Source organism: Homalodisca vitripennis, chromosome 7 (assembly GCF_021130785.1).
Source record: "Homalodisca vitripennis isolate AUS2020 chromosome 7, UT_GWSS_2.1, whole genome shotgun sequence".
In the NCBI taxonomy this organism is placed as follows: Eukaryota; Metazoa; Arthropoda; class Insecta; order Hemiptera; family Cicadellidae; genus Homalodisca; species Homalodisca vitripennis.
In genome coordinates this window covers 140,514,292-140,535,153 of record NC_060213.1, presented here as the reverse complement: position 1 = coordinate 140,535,153, position 20,862 = coordinate 140,514,292, and the positions used below count along the sequence as shown (strand labels likewise).

General features: G+C 31.9%; 1 protein-coding gene across 1 annotated transcript in view; it reads left to right on the top strand.

The window, feature by feature from the left end:
* The window catches only part of LOC124366432 (receptor-type tyrosine-protein phosphatase N2), a 317,729-nt gene extending 297,330 nt beyond the window's left edge, over nucleotides 1-20,399 (top strand). Inside the window, exons 18-26 of the mRNA XM_046822981.1 lie at nucleotides 473-606; nucleotides 2,289-2,343; nucleotides 3,583-3,687; nucleotides 5,624-5,740; nucleotides 7,843-8,040; nucleotides 9,520-9,686; nucleotides 11,647-11,700; nucleotides 14,205-14,478; nucleotides 15,239-20,399. Of these exons, the coding sequence (XP_046678937.1) occupies nucleotides 473-606; nucleotides 2,289-2,343; nucleotides 3,583-3,687; nucleotides 5,624-5,740; nucleotides 7,843-8,040; nucleotides 9,520-9,686; nucleotides 11,647-11,700; nucleotides 14,205-14,472 (1,098 nt within the window). The 3' untranslated portion in view covers nucleotides 14,473-14,478; nucleotides 15,239-20,399. The remainder of the gene's footprint in view (nucleotides 1-472; nucleotides 607-2,288; nucleotides 2,344-3,582; nucleotides 3,688-5,623; nucleotides 5,741-7,842; nucleotides 8,041-9,519; nucleotides 9,687-11,646; nucleotides 11,701-14,204; nucleotides 14,479-15,238) is intronic.
* The last annotated feature ends 463 nt before the right edge of the window (nucleotides 20,400-20,862 follow it).

Below are 20,862 nucleotides of genomic sequence, written 5' to 3'. Positions count from 1 at the left end.
ATGTGGGGTACTACCATATTGGTACTGATCTATGAGAGATACTATCAGGTTGGTATTGATTGATTTCTGAGATATAATAATCTGTTGGCACTGATCTCTATGAGATACTGATCTGTAAGCACGGAGCTATTTGATACTGATCTCTGTTGGTGCTAATCTGTGTGAGATACTAATCCGTTGGAACTAATCAATTTGAGATATTATCTGTTGGTAATAATCACTATGAGATACTGATCTGTAATCAAACAGCTATTAGATACTGATCTGTTGGTGCTAATCGCTGTGAGATACTAATCCGTTGGTACTAATCTATGTGAGATGGTATCTGTTGGTACTGGTCTTTGTGAGAGAGTATTATACAGTTATTGAGCTCTGTGAGATTTATATTTTCACAAATATTGTATGAGTAGGTGTTACTAAACTGTTATCTTAGCAGTCCAAAAGTAAAGTGCAACTGTGGATGTGGTTACAGGAGCTGTGCCGCGCCAGGATGGCCGCCAAGCCGCCGCACGACACCGCAGCACCGACCGCAGCCTCTCACCGCATCGCCAGCCTCTCGCGGGAATCTGACAACAGTCCTTCGTCTCGCTCCAGCACCTCTTCATGGTAGGTGCTCTGCTCCACCTCTCAGAGTATAGGTGCTCAAAGCATCTATTAGCACATTTAATAACATTATTTTTCAATTACTCCCTCTTAACCGGATACCTTTCAACCGGTCACCGCTTTAACGTTGACATCCTTGTAACCAGTCGTGATTTGAACTAAACTGTGGTACTCATACAACGTTAATTCTTTTGCTTTATTTCAGTACAGTCTTGAATCCTAGAATTTTCGTAGTTTTTACGTGACCTGTTGTTATACAGCTGTATGTTATGCGCATTTTTCCAACCTATGACTGTATGATTAATTGAGTGTCCTGTATTATATATATAGGTACAGCAAGTATATATAGAACATAGGTTTCTCTATAAAGCTCATACGTATATAAATTTAGCATTCAGGAAACTGTAAAGTACAGTAATGAGTTTTAGAGCACATTGGTTCATCTAACCACATTGTATCCATTCGGACCTGCAATCTTAAGGTAGCCGGATAAGAGGGATGCTTGAAAATCTACTCTGTCAACCAAAATCGGATATTTTACATAACCTTGGTAAGATTTTGAAAAAATGTACTAAACTAGCAAATGTGTAAAAATAATATTGTATCAACCGAACACTGTGGATATCCCCAAACCGTTCATTATGTACCCTGATCAGTCTCCTGGAAGACTAAAATTGGCCAAAAAATCTGTGCCACAACTGAAGAGAATTTATGACTTCCGTTAACACCTTGATGTTTCTTGCATTGCTACTGTTATGGTGAGCTCAGGAATGTTACAGACTATTAACTAACAAGATAATTTAAGAAATGTTAAGGCGAAAAGGATTGTGAACTCCATTCACAATTTGTTTTACATGAGAAAACACTTTTGTAGCTCACAAAAACAAATCATGCCAGAAACCACTTAAATACATATCAGTTCAGTAGTCATTCATATTCACTGTCAACAACCTATTACTCCAGCCCAAAATATATTAATTGTATGAAACACCAAATACTTTACCATGTGTATACAGTCTGTTCAGAAATGGGTATCACAAACTTCTGAGGGTGATAGTTGTCATAATTTAAAACAAAAATGTCATAACAACATAAGTTGAGAAATTGTTCGTTTATACTCTAGCCACCATTTTATATTGTTTATGGAAAAAGGTTATTATTACCAGAACTAGTAAAGCTACAGATACCAAATTTGGCATACAGGTTGGGATAGATAAAAGGAAAATTAAAAACAATTAGTACGGTATTATAATTTTTTTATACTAACAAAATGGTGCCTGCTAAAAATTTGTAGAGTTGAATAACAAAAATAACCAGTGTAATTATTTCTAGATACCAACTATTTTACAATTTTTATTAATATTCCAAGGGTACTTTTTTCAATGAATTTCAACGCATAAGCGAGCATGACTACTTTAAATAATATATGCTTGCACAAGCTGATACTACCAAACATTTTGTCTTTTGAAAGGCATCAGCTGTTTTCAGCTATGTACAACAATGGAAATGAAAGTGATAAATTGTTTGTCATTTCCAAAAGAGAGAAAGCTCTGCTTTTTTCATAAGTCACTGAATTTGTTTATTTATGTAAAAGTTAAGACAAGAAAAATCTTTGCTTTAAAAAAACAGATCTTTGAACTTATCTTGAACCACTTTATGAACTGAAAATGTGTTTTCATATTCAGGAGCGAAGAACCAGCCCTCAGCAGCATGGATATATCTACAGGACATATGGTGCTGGTAAGACTGTACTTGTTTTTTAGAAAGTCCTTAAAATTAATTTTATATCGTGCTGCTGTTTTATAAAATCCCCAATGAAGTAAACTAACCGCATATATTACAGTGCAAAACTAATACACTACAATCAGTATCATAGGTAAGGTCAGTTGGAGATATAAAATCATGTTTTAATCATTATTTTCATCAAATGTCTGAATTAAAAAAATATTACAATTTTTTGATTAAAACATATAAACGAAAGAAATCAAATATTACAATTAAATTCCAACAGTGTTGAATTCTCTATAAAAACAATATATCTAATTTCTATTAAACTATAAACCTGTTGCATAAATGTGTTTTTGTATAAAATTCAAGACATACAAAGTGATTTCATTGAGTAACATAAAAATGTGACATGTCATAAAACTCTATAACTAAAATTAAGAGGGTTAAAATTCCCAGGTTCATATTTGTATTGTAGGTTAATTTTGATCATAGATATAGCTGATCAATATAACAATTTTATATCATATTATCATATTTTAAGGTGATGATGTAAACATTTGCATTGCTTCAAAATCCTCATGCTATTAAATATAATCTATTACAAATTGTTTAATAATGATATACAACCAGGAAAATGTGTAATTGATAATAATTTTAGTTCATCATTTATTTGTTTTTGAAATAGGTATCCTATTTTATAAAATTAGGCCTTGTAATTTTCACCACAACCTTTTAACTATGTTTCAACTTTTGAACAAAACATTAGTTGTTAATATTTAAATTTGTTATCCTTTGAACGATTTACAAAAAAAGTTACAGTAAAAGTATAATATCGAGGATTGTACATTCTCATGAATTAACTTTTTCCTTCCAATCTACATATCAAGGACATACATAGCCAGCAAGGGTTCTAGGCCGACCCTCCCCCCCCAATTTTCAATTTGTTCAATTACTTTTTTAGTAAACGATTATTATTATTTAAATAATTCAGTATTATTCACATGTACTGCTGAAAGATCGTTCTCAACAAAGAAACGGGTCAAAAACTTTTTAAGGAACAAAATGGGGCAACTACTGGGAAATATCAGTTGTCTGGACCTCCGCCCAAGTTTTTTCCTGGCTACGTTCTTGTAACGTATCAAAGTCCATAGTAATAAAAGTGTCACCAAGATTTTGTAAACCTAATTTGAAGAATTTATTCGTTATTATTTTTTAACACTATATTAATGTTTGTTTCTGTTTGCTCACCAGTCATACATGGAAGACCACCTGCGCAATAAAGACCGCCTGGAAACGGAATGGGCTGCCCTGTGCGCCTATGAGGCTGAACCTTGCGCTACCATAATTGCCCAGAGGGTAGGTGACAGTTTTGTTATTTTACCATCAAAAAGAAAACTAACTAGTTTTATAAGCTACATTCCCAAAATTTACAATCCTCAAAGTTTTGTGAATAAAAGGTGTACTTTTATTAATTTTAAAGCATCACATCTCATGGTGTACATGACTGGTAACTTTGTAATCAATGTCTAATAGTAAAATATACAGAGTTAAATTATAAAATCTAAATCTAAATTATTTTGCGATAAAAAAATACATGCTAAAGTATTCATCATTATGATAAAATGCTTTCCTCTGAAGCCATTTCAAAAATTCCATTCTAAATTTTGCGAGTGATTTGATTGTTATTATTTCTGCAAGTTTTATTGCATATTTTTGGCCCAATATACTGTGGAGATAATTCAAAGGGTTTGAGCCGATGTTTACAGGTTTTATTATTGCTCAGTGTAGTTATGATGTATTATTAATTATGTATTTCTTGTGTTAAGGCCGTGTATATATTGTCCTTCAAAAAAAAACTTCACTTTTGGATCTTACCACGGATACTAATTCTGATAAATAGATACCATGCAATATTAGAAATTAGAAATGCATTGTTACAATGTTTTAATCAATAAATATTTAAATTCATAGAGTCCAGTGTAGGACCTTTCCACTTACTGATTTTTTAAATTTACAAATTGTTTCAGAATGACGAGTTTTCCCATGCAAGGATTCCATGATTTAAGAGGGAAGCAAAACAAACATGATAAGCAGTCAACTGTGTTTATAGTGGTTAGCTGACTAAGAAATCTTAGAGAAAATATTGTTGAAGACAATTTTTGAGACAGGCTTTATATGGGATAGACAATTCAACTGGGTATTGCCGTTGTTTAACTTAATGTGGTTTTTTAATGTGGATTTAAATTTGATGATTTGAATTCAGTTACTTGTGTTTTTAATGTATTCTTGCAAGACCATTTACTGTGAACCAGATATTTAGGGACTCAAGTTCTTCCTTCACATTCTTCCAGCTGCAGATTAGTATTGTTTCATCCTCATATTGATATAAGTTAGCTCCAGCAATTCTATATACGCATAAATCAATAACATACTTGATAAAAAGACAAGCTCCCAAGATACAACCCTGTGGAATACCACAATCAAGAGGTTCTTTCACAGAGGCTTGTAGTAATTACCATACATTTAAAATAACTTGTTGTCTTTCTGTTACTTAAATAAGAGGAAAACCAAGTTATTTCTATTATATATTATTCCTTCTCAAAGAGACTGGTTAGTTAACTAACGTAACTCTTGTTTAATTTCTTTAAAGACATTTTTTATAATAAAAATGGACACTCCATCCCATCACACAACCTTTTTATTTTTGAGCCCATACATAATTTTTATTAGTTCAACTGTATTTATTTTTGAAAATTTAAAGATTGAAAAGTCGCTTTTTTCAGAGTGTACCAAATTGCAACTGTTTCGTTTGATGTTTTATTAGATGTCTGGGAAAAGCAATACAATAGTCGTTGAAGTTACCAGCAAGTTTTCCTATAGTCTGGATCACATTTTCTTTATGTATTGCTGTAATTTCAAAGTATATTTCATTACCTGTTTTTGCATTCCTAATTTTTTATAACAGCCCATGATTTATTCTCAGTGTTTTGAATAAATTTGTTATTATGTTTTACTTTTGCTAGTATAATTACTTTTCTAAATACCGTTCTGTAATATTTAAAATATGCTAAAAATTGAGATGTTTTATTCTATGTAGATAGATGCTTTTTCTTACTGCTGATATTTTAATTTCCGTTACAAACCCGGCTTTGTTTTGTTTTGTTGGTGATGTGTTTATACCCATCTAAAGCAGAGTGCTAGTTATGCTACTGTATGATTAAAATGTATGTATATATATATATTTATTGGTGTGATATTTCAAGTTAGAGACAAAGAGCTGTGTCTGTTGCAGCCTGAGAATGCTAAGAAGAACCGGTACGTGAACGCTTTGCCGTATGACCACGCTCGTGTAGTACTCAACGAGCTCTCCAACATCTCTGGCTCTGACTACATCAACGCATCTACCATAGTGAGTGTCTCAGATTCGTATTTACTCAGGAGGATTCACATCTGGCAGACAGGTTTATACCTTCCAGTTGGACCCACACTGGTTACAGCAAAAACTGATGTGTCACTTAAACCTGAGCAACCTTATGGATGTCCAGGAGCGGCACATCACAACCGCAAATTTTGAAATATTGCGGTGCAAGGGCAGATTGATAGGTCTAGTCTACTGCGGGGAATGGCTGTTGGAGTTGGTGGGCTTCCCCAAGTGTTAAAGGCTGTTGTGAGCCAAGACATAAGGGCGAGCCACCACCTGCCCACTATGACTGGAGAGGTTGGTACAGAGCTGGCCTCCTGTTCTTTCAAGGATCATGACTGAAATTAATGCCCAAAATCTTTCCTTATGCATCTTTGCAGAGGTGGCCCCTACCCCAACCTTACCCATCCAGACTATCCTGTCACTCCAGAAGCAGTGCAAGGCCCTTTTAGGACTAAGTACAATTTCTCATCTTCTTATGCTAAGAGAACAAAAAAAGAAAAAAGGTTTGTATTTCTTAGATACTTTTTATTTCACTCACAAAGAAGTGGTCTAATGTTCTAACACATGGGTTCATTTGGTTTGCATCCAAATGTGAGTTAAAAACTTTTTTCACTTTATGTGCAAGTATTGCCAGTGTGTGCTGTGTTTACTGCTGTATTGCTTTAGTTCCTTACTTTTAATACAAGGATGTTCTATGTGGACAGGACGCACAGGGTGACAAGAATTTGGAGACAAGAAAATGTTCATATTGACCTATTTTAAAAGTGTTCTTATATACTGAGTAACGATACAACCAGTCTCAGATGTTAATCTCTAATATCAACATAATATAAACTCAGTTACATATTTTGAGGTTCGTTCAAAATGCACAGTATTTTCATTAATTTATAGGTAACATTAGTGTTAGTGGCACTGACACTCAGATAAAACACAAATCTAAACGATGTTTACTATGGTATGTGCTGTAAGTAGAAAAATATAAATTTAGTTATATATTTATAGCTAAAAGATTGCAGCACTTTCCAACCACAGCTGGTTAAGGATTGAATTTTATAATTGTGCAATACAGTGGGTCACACATAATGGCCTGACGAGCTGAACGGCCATTAGCAGTGGCCTGGGTGAGCTGAGGGACAGTACATGGTTATAAACCCTCCGAGCTGAGAGGACAATCACATAAGTTCAACTGCAAGCTCAATGCGTTAAGAGTTTAAGAACTCACAAATGTGTATTATCTTTCCTAATTCATGCAATAGGAATGATGGAAGCTATAAGTCTCAAAGCTCAAGAATGATTGAAGCTATGGGTGCCGAAGCTTAGGAATTATAGAAGGTATGAGTGCCGTAGCTTAGGAATAATGGAAGCTATGGGTGCCGAAGTTTGGGAATCTTGGAAACTATGGGTACCGTAGCTTAGAAATTATGAAATCTATTGGAAGCCTAATACAGTACCCTGTCATGTCAATAGTTCTTTAGAATTTGCCAGAATGTTGACCATTTAATGACAAAGAAAGTATCCAGACCAATGTTTTGTGTAGCCTTGCCACCAACATGGTTTTTGTATTTGTGTGAAATGGGTAAAATAAAATTACACCCTCTTTAAATCTTATTTAAGTTTATATCACAACAGGTTTGCAGCCAATTTATTTCGTACAAAAGCTGTGCCTTAGTATTAATTTAAAGTTTTAAATATTCCGAAAGCACCGAAAGTGTTTGAAACCTTGAAGTAAGGCAATTATCAAATTTTAGTGTTTTGAATGTTCAATATACATTAATAATACCATTTTGTTGAAAATATGCGTATAAAACTGAATTGGGATTGTGATATTTTAGAAAGTACAAAGAGCCCTTGTGTTTTCAATACTATCCCTTAAAAATAGTTGTATTATGAATTTTGTCTGCAAATAGAATTGTTTTATGCTCTCCTAAGTAAATAATAATGTATTTTATGTAATAATGTTGAAAAAAACTCTTTTGTTATTTTGTATTCCACTTCACTATTTTGTAGTTGCTCAACAAAATGTCCACTTGTCTGTTTTGGATGATGCAACAAGACAGGGTATCTTATAGGATGTGTTCCTGTTGCAGACGGATCACGACCCGCGCAACCCAGCGTACATCGCCACACAGGGCCCATTGCCTCATACTGCTCCAGACCTTTGGCAGATGGTGTGGGAACAGGGCTGTGTAGTTATGGTGATGCTTACGCGACTCATCGAGAACGATGTTTCCATGTGTCATCGATACTGGCCTGAGGAAGGCTCCGAGCTCTATCACATTTATGAGGTCAGCACCATCATAGATTATTCAAGCCAGAGTTGCCTTTAAACATTCATTCATTTTCACTTAGAATATAACAACTTTTATTATATTTATTTGTATTTTTAACCCTTTAAATAGATTTTTTTCAGAGTGTTTTTGCTCTTTTTTATAGAGACAGGTGGAGTTTTTACGTAACAAATTTATTTTTAGTGTCTTTTTAAATATTTTAAAATATTATCCACTGAGTCATCCTAAGCGTCCATGTTGGCATCACACAATCCAAACCAATTGTTAATTTGTGTGTGGGATATTTCCATGCTACAACAAACACTAGAAATAAAAGCGTGAAATACTCCAGGACAGATGACATGCAACAGCACATGATAGCTGTCTGCACTATACGACTACAGCGAACTTACCGAGATTATAACACTCATGACAGAGGACCAAGAAAGTGCTGACATCCCGCAGAAAATGCCAGAACTACTTGTGCGACACGCGGTTGTCATAGAAATGCTTCCTGCACAATACTATGGCAGGCAACCGAACAAAACAGGAACAATATAATATTACATCAGTATCACACTTTTAACCATGAAAATCCATACTATTGTTAAAAAATGTATAAGCTGATAGAAAATAACAGTTAATGTTCCTGTAACTAAGTGACAATTTTTAGAAGAGTTGTCCACTGAAACTACTACTATTTTCAAAATGATGAGTAAATTTGTAAATATTATAAATGTTCACTACGTACATAAATATTTTTGTACTATTTCTAAAATTAATTAAGAATCGAATTTCAAAAGAATTTAATTTTACTTTATATCATTAAATCTAATCTAAGGAAGGTTTAAATCATAAAGTGTACACTTACTACCCAAAAAAAACTACTTTACTGGGTGCTTTCTCCACCCAACACCAACGTATAACAAGACATTTTAAGCTCAGTATTTGTCAACTGAAACCACTAAAACTCAGTTATATGTTATTCTTGATTAGATGAATGACTGACATTGATCAATGGGTGACACTGGAGATTTTCTCAGTTTTCAATATATGTTTTGTGCCTTTTTCATCTTTTCCTATTCATTAGATTGATGAAATTGATAATTCTTAACTGAATTCATATTTAACAGGATGTTTACAAAATGTTTCTAACTTAAGTATATAGCCGGCTTGATTTAAGGCAAGCTGTAACATAAATGTTATCCACTGTGAAATTTCAGACAAACTACAATAACAGTTTATTTGATCCAATAAGTGATAAAACAATTTGCTGACGAGAACATTTATTTCCGAGCCCAAGACTTATCAAACCATATCATCTTCAGTTATTATTGTGGTATGTCAGTTTATACATAATACTCAATTCCATTTACATCATTTCAAGATGTAATCCTGGTTAAAAAAATTGTGAATGACTTATAGAATTCTTAAACATAGGTTAGATTGCTTTTGTTGGCCATTGGGTTTAAAAGACAATGCCTCTTCTCTTTCCAGGTTCATTTGGTGAGCGAGCACTTCTGGTGTGACGACTATCTAGTTCGCAGTTTCTACCTGAAGAATTTGAAGACCACAGAGACCCGAACAGTCACTCAGTTCCACTTCCTGTCATGGCCCGAGGGCGGCGTGCCTGTCTCCACCAAGGCACTCCTGGAGTTCCGTAGGTCAGTACTTCACTTGAAACTTTTAGGATCTTTTGTAAAACAATGTAAAGCCAGAGCTCTTTTATACAGTTTTTCCCTAGATAGGTCTAATTCATTTTTTAATCGAGTTTTATGTAATATTGTAATAAACAAGGTATATCAGAAATAATTATTGAGTCAAAAGTTGAGTCATCTACCACATTTTTCAGCATTTTCCCATTTCTGAAAACATTTCTTTCACTCAATTTTCTGTGTAGCTAATAAGTCGTTCATCTCGTTTTGTTCATTTCATCCATTTATGTGTTTCTTTTCAAGCTTTTGTTTTGATGTGCTTACCTATTATTATATTGTATTTTTGTTGTACTTTTTGTGTATACCTAATAATTATACATTTATTAAACTAAAATCTCTAGTCCTTTGCTTTGTCTCCTTCAAATTAGAATACAGCTTGTGGTTTTGCAACCTTAGATAATCTGGTTATAAGGAATAGAATTTTTTATATATTATACCTCAGAGGTGCTGTAGTAAGCTTCTCAGGTTACATCAGGATTCCAAATTACGTCCCTCTAGGAATCCTTTGTATCATGGCATGGAGCAACGATGCAGAATATGCTGCTGAGTGACATTTCTATTGGAAGCAATGCGAAATTTGTCTTAGAACAGTAAGGTAGGAGAGAGTCCAGAAGTAACACTTTTCAAATAAGCATAGCTTACCCCAGACATTTTGAAACAAGATATTTTATTTAAACTTTTTTTAAACAGGTCTTAATTATACTAAACATTTTGGAAAGCTGGAACTTTATATTTTTATTCTATGTAACAATATATTATTTATCCAAAAAACACATACAGTAAACTAACTGACATTTCTTACTCTTTTTGGCCTGATAAATATAATCGTGAAGTCTGATAGAGTAATTTATGGACACCCTGTTTATGGAATGCTTTGATATTAATTTGTTGTGAATAATCAAACTTAATACAAAATGTACTTTTCATTGAAGGAGGAGCTCTTCTTATTGGAATACACTACTTTGTAATAATTGATGAACGAAAAGTCACAATTCTCCAATAATTTTATTTTTTATACAAGAGGTCTTTCAGCATCAAAGATGCCATCATCAGGTGTGAAATAACAATTTGAATAATATAAATATTTAACATTTAAAATTAATTATCAGCTGAGTAAAGCTTAATACAAGATTTGTTTAATTTAAAGTAAAATAAAATAAATATTAATATATGTATAAAAATTTGGGTCAAAAAGAATTTTGTTATATTTTAAAGGAAGGGTGAATTTTGAATCGGTCCAAAATCATTATTCAATATTTTATCTTTATGTTTTGTTATGTACAATGTTTCATAAGCGTCAAGTTCTTCTTGCTTATGGACTTGTTTTAATAATGTGAAATTTTTAAAAGTGTTATTTGTTTCTAATGCATGTTTGGCAATAGTTGATTTTTTAGTTTGTCCGTATTTTTAATATCTTTCGTGTTCTTTAAATCTTTTTTTAATGGTTCGTTTCGTCTGGCCAATGTAAATCTTATCACAGTCTTCACAGTTAATTTTGTAAATTCCACTTTTATTTTCATTTAAAATTTTATCATTTGGATTTCCAATTAGATTGTTTATCTTATTCGTTGTGCAAAATGTTATGTTCATGTCAACATTTTTTCTAAATACTTTTATAATTTCTGTATAAAATGGACCATAACCCATGAATTGCCAGTTTATTTTTTCTTCTTGTTCGCTTTTTAAAGTTGTTCTTGATGTTTTTAATAAATTCTTCTTTTGTTTTTTTAATAAACTGTCAATTAATTTTGTTGAGTATCCATTGAAAACTGCTATACTTTTTATATTTCTTAGTTCCTTACTTTTCGTTCATCAATTATTACAAAACAAAATGTACTGTTTGCACAAAAGTTAATATGTATTCGAATAGCTTTCAAGAACGCTATCAAAAGTGTGTTATTGGTTTCAGGAAAGTGAACAAGTCCTTCAGAGGCCGCTCTTGCCCTATCGCTGTACACTGCAGGTAAGTCTGTATCCACACGAAAATGTATTCAATATGAGAGAAAACTAAACGGTATAGTGGACTACATTATTAAACTCTGAGTATCTTATGCGCTTTAAGAAATACCAACCTAAGGTAATATTGGGTAGTATAAATCTTGTGTTTTTTATCAACCCTGATTACGAGATTTGGTGAGTAATTGTTTTAATTCCTCAAAGTTGGACGCAGTATTATAGCGACATTTTTTAATTTGTTCGGATACAGAGAAACAAGGATCGTTTAGTAATACAGCCTATTTGGAACTATTAGGGCAAGTAAGCTCCCATATCTTAATGAAGTAAATATTATTCATTAAATATAAATATTTACACAACTGTTAACAATAAATATTGTAATTTAAAAAAGGAATATTTATTCTACTTGAATCTCTTCATAATTTCATAGAAGGTTAATAAAAATGTAGTTTCAATGCTAGTAATAAAATACAAGATAAATCTTATAACATTTTTACAACTTAATATTTTTAATTTGTGATTTTCAATAACAATTATAATCAAATATTCAATTTTTTTTAAATAAAATCTGGTTTATCAACTAATTTTCCAATAATACTAGGTTGTATTGTAGACAAGGGCGTTGCCACGGTAAGGGGCTCCAAGGGGTCCAAACCCCCACAAATTTTTTATTTTTTCAATTACTTTTTTAGTAAACGATTATTATTATTTAAATAATTCATTATTACTGACATGTACTGCTGAAAGATTGTTCTCAATAAAGAAACGAGTCAAGAACTTTTTAAGGAACAAAATGGGGTCTTACTCTCTGTCCACTACGGAAAAATTTCAGTTGCCTGGACCCCACCAAAAATTTTTTCCTGACTATGTCCTTGATAGTGTAGAATAAATACTTTTGTAACCAAAGCGAGTACAATAATATGACTTTTATTTAACATGCGAATAGTACAGTTATAAATATAGTTATAGACAAAATTGTACATGCATATTCAGCGAAGCCTGTTACGCGACTTGTGCTGTGGTGTACATCTGAAATGATTAGTTATTTTTATGTACAAACATTATGAACTATTTTTCTGTTAATCTCAATAGATTCTAATTAAATAGTCTTATATTAGGTTAGAATATATGTAAATCATATGTTTCATCGAAACACAACGGACTAAGGAGAAACACTTTCATTTATGTGTAATAAATTTACATAAGATTGAGGTTTATTAAAACAGTAGGGGTATATTTAGTTTTTTATTTTTATTTTTATTTTATGGATCATGAGATGAAAATAATAAACAGAGAGGCTTTTTATGTTTTATAACGATATAGCCTTTAGCCTTTTTTCATACGTGCAAGGCAAGAATTATACCTGAAAATATTATGTTTCCAATTTTGTTAGTTCTTTAGTGATATAAAATGTGTATTTAAAGAAGGCAAAAATGCAGGTTAAATAATCTTAGTACTTTTGAGGTACTTTAATAGTGACGTTTTCTATTGTTGTTTTATGTTGGCCACTTCCAAAAATGTTTTAATGGAATTCAGCAAGATCATATAAATGTATGTTTGTCATAATTACATTTTTGTAACAAAACTTATTTCAGCCTAATTGAAATTGTTCGTAATCAACTAAAACTGTAATCCACAGTAAGATTTTCCATTTGTTCAAATTCAAATTCTCATTCTTTATTGTTACAATTTACATTAATACATTCTTGTAAACCAGCACAGCTGAAAGAATAGACGACATTATCAAGGTATAAAATATAACTTATATTAATATCAGTTATGAAACATCGTCAAAGTCAAAATTATAAATTAAATATGTGTAATGTTATTACATTTTTAAACAGTCATAAAAATAAAATGTCTAAATTTATGTATTTATACTCTTAATGTCATTAAATTATTGTATCATATAGATATTCTTCAATAGAGTAATATTTTTTTCTTTTAACATGTCTGAAACTTTTAAATTATTAACTTATAAACTTATTTTAAATTCATTTTCTTTTTGGATTTATTTAAATCCAGTAGGTAACTTATTGTATAATTTTCTTCCAAGATACTGTGGTGAACACTCAAAGTATATGAATTAGAAAGTGTAATATATCTCTATTCTTGTATTATAGTTATGATTATAGTGATTTGCCTTAAAATTGTTCCTTACAAACAATAAGCATCTCAGCACATAAACCAATAGACACGTTAATAGATTTAAATCTTCAAATATTCCTTTCATGAAGTTCTCCTTTTTGAAAATATCATAATCCTTAAATGTTTCTTTTGGACTTTGAAAATGTCTTCTAGCCTACCAGGACTTCTCAAACTTCATGCCATATTGCATGACTGAAGCAAACATAAGTTTTGTTTTCAAGTCAACAACATTTCTTAAGATTGACGTCTGGAAACAAGCAGAGTTAAGCTTTCTTTCCAAAATTTGAAAATATTTATTCCATTTTAGATCTGAATCTTATGTGGATCTCTAAAAAAATGTGCTGATTTTGAAACTTGTCGCAGCGATGGTGTTGGTCGCACTGGCACTTACTGTCTGCTGGATATGGTACTGAACCGCATGGCCAAGGGGGCGAAGGAGATCGACATAGCAGCAACACTGGAGCATATCCGAGACCAGCGAGGAGGCAGTGTTGCCACAAAACAGCAGTTCCAGTTCGTGTTGGCAGCAGTGGCAGAGGAGGTGCAGGCCACACTGCGCAACATGTCACAGCAGAAAGCAGAGCCACCCCCTGCTACACCCCCCACCGCCACCCAGCCGCCAGCCCAGTAAAATGAGGTTATTAAACAAAAATAAATTAATAGTGTTGACGGTATTTTTATGAACATTTTAATAGTTATGACTATATATACAAAAAATCTATTAATTTGACAAACTAATATTTTATATTAAATTATTAAAACTAATGAACATTCCTATTTTTGTAGTTATGTTTATTTTTAGCTTAATTTTCATAATTTATATTCGTAACCATATTCTTTTATGTTTATTGAGATTAATATATTAGTTCTTTCTTTATTATCTATAATTATGTTAATTTGTTTGATATCTAATTATACATTTTAATTGTATTTTTACTTTAGAACTTTTTATGTTTGTGAAGGTGTTTTAGGATTAAGAATTTGAGTCTCTTTAATTCGAAGTCATGGGGATGACTATTTAAATTCAATTATATTATGATAAAATTTATTTTTGTATAGTTTTTATGATTCCATTTTTTTCTATTGAGTATTGATTTTTATTTCAGTTTGTTCTTTATGTTTTTATATTCTTCTTATAAAGCTAACCCGTTTTACTAATTAATGCTTCTTTAATCATAATAATTTTCCTTTCTTTTGGTTGACAATGTCTATTGCAGTGATACTGTCTTTTTCCAGTCGATTCATGTTCTGTTCTATACGAATTTTGGAAAAAATCGTATCTTTATCTCAAATTCAAGACCAACAGTAACACAATACACTTATTATTTAGTTCTCACAGAAGTAGTGTATAATTGTTAGCGCTAAGTGTGACACTAAAAATTGTCTCTGGTTGACAGGAGGTTTGCCCTGCAGCAGGAAGAATTTGTGGAGAAGACTCTCCTGGTTTCAGCTCAAATGGTCGCAAAACACTGTAATAATGATTTAGGCCTGATGTTCAACCGTTGTTCCGTTGGTCACCCCTCACTGTCCCCTTTCGTTCACTTGTTTATCCCCTGGCGCCAACCTCCTGTTTGGAGCCATCCAAGGCCTATCTTAGGTGTTTGTCGTTCACTTTCCCCGTCGATGTCTGATCGTTTCCCACCAGTCGTCCTCATTTCTAGCCAAGAAGATTGCAGAAGCGGTTAACAACAGATTGTTTCCAGTGATAGATCGAAATATTTTTATATACGTATACATTTAACCTTAAGAAATTTTAGTTTTAGTAAGATTTAGTACAATCACATTATATTTTTAAAAATCAAAGCAGTCAGCGTACGTGCAGTACAAGTTTGGTGGTGTTTCTTCAACCATCGATCTCAGCGTAATGTCGGTGACGTGTAAAAGACTTAATGTAGTTTTATAGTTATTTCGGTTTTGTTCTGTAAATTGGTAGTTCTATTTATTTTTAGTTTTACATAATGCTTAGTTAATTTATTGCATTCATATATTTAGCTTAATTTTTAACCGCTTAAAATGTTCAAAAAAGTTTAAAAAAAACATGTAGTTAAAGTAATATTTTTAGAATTCACTTTCGATTGTATACCAGTTTTAAATTTTTATTCTCTATCAAAGAACAGGTACAAATCCAGTAAAATATTTATCAATGTAAAATATCATAAATTTTACTGTAACTTTGACTAAACAAATTTAGTCTGTGTAAGCAAGGGCAAAATACTAATTAAATTTTAAACAAAGTGATGCCTTTTGGTCTGTCCTTTTTTACTCGTTTTCCATTTTGTTATTTTTTTCCTAATTCCAACCTATTAAAATAAAAGTTGTTTTTGTTATTCAATTATATAGTTTATTGTTAAATGTAGTTAATATTATTATATTCAGATATATATTAAGTAAATGTAGGTCATGTATTTAGGCTAGTAAATACAATATTATATGCATATAGCTTTATATGTCTTACAGGCGATCTTCTTTTCCTTCTAATAAAATCAAAATATATTTTTCTTATTGTTTGGGTCTGAAAAATAAAATATATACATACCTATATATTTTAAAACATAATTTTTAGTCAAGTTAAAACGTGTGAATGTGTGAAAGGCAAGGTTAGGTTTAACTAACACTGGTTCAATCAATCAAAATTGATTATTGTAGATTTGTTAAAATAGTTTTAAATAAAACATTCAAAAAACTATTAACAACTTTGCAGGATTGGAGAGAATTGTAATGCAGTAACCATACAGTTTATTTTGTGATTATTATTATCATCTTTTGCAATGTATTTCAGCTCACTTAGATCTATTCTGATTAGAAAATGACTAAAAAGTACAAATAAATCACTTGAGAAATTTAACAGAAAGTTAATAATGTACCTGAGTGCAGTATCTTGTCAGTCATTTATTCTTGTATTCAGTAACTAACTACAAAAATATCCTATACAGTTTTGTTTTTATTTTTAACATGTTTCATAATTGTCGATTAAAGAAAATGATCGATCAGCTACAATATTCAACATATGAAATTAAAGATATTTTTAGTTATGATATGATTTTCATTGTTAAATACACACTTTTAAAACTAAAAAAATGTAACCGTAGTATCCATTAAAGGAGTATATTCTTACTGAAATGTGCATTATTAATAATAAACCGCAATAATGATCAAAGTATGATTTTTTTAAATTAAAAGGGTTGCTAAGCTCTGAGTATAGATTGAAAAGTGTTTTTCATTCGAAATACATATTTATTAAGTCAGGTTTCATTAACAACGAGTTCTGTATAATTTTTTCATGGGTTTCATTGCAACGACTAAATTACTATTTTTGAAAATGAAATAATTAAAGTAATAGTTCTGTCTTTTGCCATCTTCAGAAAAAGTTGGTATTTAAAGTTGGTTCATTCTGTAAAGCGAGAACTATATTGGTGTTTGCTTTTATCACCATATATATAGAATAAATATACATTGGTTGGATAATATTTGTAGTAGACACAAGATACGTGCCAAAAGTTTTAATGAAAAATATCAACTAGGTGAACAGAAATCAATTCTAATGTTGCTTTCAATGAGTGAGGACATCAAGAAGTTTGGGCATTTTAATCATTACAATCAGTGCTTCGAACCAAATTATTAATAGTTTCCGCAGGGTGTGCAAATAATTTAACACTTATTGAAACCACTGTTCGATTACAACAGTTATAGAAGGGTTGTAAATTAAGCAGCAGTCTGACCTAAATCCGACATTTGTCAACAAAAGGCTTACTCCAGAGCTAACCTATGAACGCTGGAGCAGAACCAGCTCTGCCCATTACAGCTATTGGGCAAATTTTCATGATTTTCAAAACTTGACAACCCTTACAACGTTGATCATTTTCCGGATAGTCAACCAATTTACTCTTTGCACGTGCTGGTCGTTCTTCGTACTTCTTCATATGTATATTTGCGGTTTCAACGAACTGAATACAAAAGAGCCCATAGCCTACTTTGTTAATACCATAATATTACTAGATGCTAATTTTTTTTTCTTATTTTAAATCTTCCTCTTTCATAAAAACATTTGGGTCAAGGATATGTGGGGGAGGTGTCAGTTTTGTTTGACACAAACATTAATTAATTCTTCCATAAAGCTCATGACATATATTTTAAGGTTATAGGATCTCAGTTACAAGTATTTAACAACTTAGTGAATTGAAGTTGTAAGTGAGATGGATAAAAATGATTCCATTAATGGTTGCTTAAGAAAAGTTAATAAAGATTGATACAAAGTTGGATTGATTGCCGATTTTTATACTACAAACACTGCTCAAAACAGTTAACCTAACCTAGCCTGTAATGTTACCAATCATAGTCAATTGAAGTGTGAGATTGTTTGAGAATGAGCCTCAACTCACTGGCTGGATGAGAAGGAGAAACACAAGTTAATTTCACATCCCACGCCGAGCCTTGTGGCTTCATTGGACCAGCCCCCAATGGAACTGCATCCCCGACCTGACCTAACCTAGCACTGCGCCTCTGCCACCATCCTAGAGCTCTGCCCACCTTAGAGGAGCCGTAATGAACAGCTCTTGCTTTCTTGGTTACAATTATTATTATTGGTTAATTAAATTAAAAAATCGTAGCGGACCTAACTAAAAATAAAAATGTTATTTTTCCACAAAAATTGTATTTAAATAATGTTAAAAATCAAGGCCACGTTTAACTTTATTGTCAACAAGAATCATCTGTCATCCTTTTAATCAAAATATTTGAACTACTCGTTTATTAAACCATTATCTTAATAATTAATTTTAATTACATAATTATCTGTAAATTCCAAATACTGTACTATACCTGGCATTTTATTGCTTACTGAATTTAATGAGAATGTGTGTTTATATTTATTTATACATATTTCCCGATCCAAAGAGTGTTCTGTCAAAATAGTAAAGTGACAGCAGTCAGCAGTGAGATTTTAACTGCATGATGATTTGCCCAAAGACTTATGCAGTTGAGAAGAATATTATAAAATATAATTTTATTAAAACTTCCCATGACTATTTATTGAAATTCTTTTAAAAGGCAGTTAGTTATTCCTAAATGTATTTGTTGGATCAGTCTGAAAACAAAAAAACTTAATTTATGAATAAAAAGAATGTATGCTGTTATCTATGAATACAAATACAGCACATTTTATATCAGTAACAAAACACTTTCATAAATATGAGCCAATAAATGTGCTTGTTTATTATTCTTATTAGACAATCTTCTATCAGTGACTTTATATGTAAAAATTTATATAAAACACTAATTATGATTCTGCCATTAAGACGTAATCAATGTTTTTTTTTTGTAAATCTGAGACCCCCGACAATGGGTAGGAAAAGGCTAAAAATATATTTTACTCTTCCTCCTTAAAAATGTACTGCTTTATTTAATTCATTTTTAAATTCAACCGTTCTGACTCAGTTAATCTGATTGCAAGTAGTCCGGCCTGTGTCATCGATCCAGGATGGGCAGATTCTCATAGGAACGTTTCTGTTTATCTGCAGTCCCGTTCTCACGAGAATTCGGATCTGAGAAGACCCAGAGTCCGCAGTACCTGACAACCCTCTAGCTCCTGTATCAGTCCTACCAACCTCGTCAAACTTGCATTACCCTCCTCATCAATAAAACAGTTTCAGTAAGTTCAAATACCAACAAATCTAACACTTTTCTTAATCAGTAGTCCTGTAACAATTTACATTCCACTTGAAGCAAATGATCTGTTATCAAATGCTCCTTAAATTAAGTTATAAAGTGGTAAATCAGGTTAAACAATGATTATATTTGATTTTCAGTTTTAACTTAATTTTTGTTTATTATTTCTAATTTAGTTTTAAGCTTAGTTTGTGACTTAAGTTATATTTCATTAGACTTAGTTTATTTAATTGTAAAAATGTTTTAAGACTGTTTAACTTATATAGGGACATTTTTATACATGGTTTTAAGGCTACAAAACAACAGCTATTTGTTATTTCTCACAAAGAAAAGTTATTTTGTACTGTCTATCTCATAAATAGAATAAAGTCAATTGAACGTACTAAAGCCAGAAATTTTCAAGGTGCTTAATCATAATAGTATGTGATCCTCACATTATATTTTTATCTATAGGAAATTAATAAATTAAATAATACTTTCTACAGTTGGATTAGGGTACTATGTCTCCGTTAGTGATGAATGGTGTTTTAAAATGTGCTGTAAGGTCATCTTTGAGTTTATTTTCGTATAAATATTGATGTGGGAACATTGTAAATGCGATCATTTTCTCATTCTGCTATACTATCCGACATCTATTTGTATTTATGAACAATTCCGAAGACATTCTAAAAGAAATTCTGGTGACAGTGTTTCCGGATGGGCATGTTGGTAGCACTGGTACATGCCACCGCCTCTCCTACACTCCTCTGTCTTAAATTTTATAGTTAGGTTTCACATCCAGAAATCTCTATTTTTGTGGTAAATGTGGCATGCACACTCCCTAGCACAGTGTTGTAGTACTGCTATTGTACCGTACTGAATATTATTTATTGAATAAAACAATGTACAACAGCATTCTATTCATTTTTTCCCCTCTTGAATCGTCTTATCTAGAAGGCACTGACATCACTGTCAAGAGATTGTGACGCAGATTTCTCAGTGCTTTGTTTGTCTCGTACTGTGTTGTTGTTTGAGGTTACGTTCTGAAGTGCAGTTGTATATATTTCGTTTGTAAATATTATATTATTTTAGTCTAGAGAATAGTTTGTCAATGTACAATTACGGATCGCTCAAGGTCCCCTTTAAGTGAGAATACCATAAGGAGAGTTGTTGAAGAAGAATACCTTGACGTTTTGTGAGCGATGAAATTGTTTCTGAAGACAATTGTAGTGACAGGTTTATTTGGGGATGATACTGACAATGAACGCGACTATGACCCTGCTGTTGACTTTGACCAAGCTGGACCAAGTAATCAATTACCTATTAGGCCTAGGCAACAACCAGTTTTTGTAAATCCTGACTCGTCATATGTGGAGTC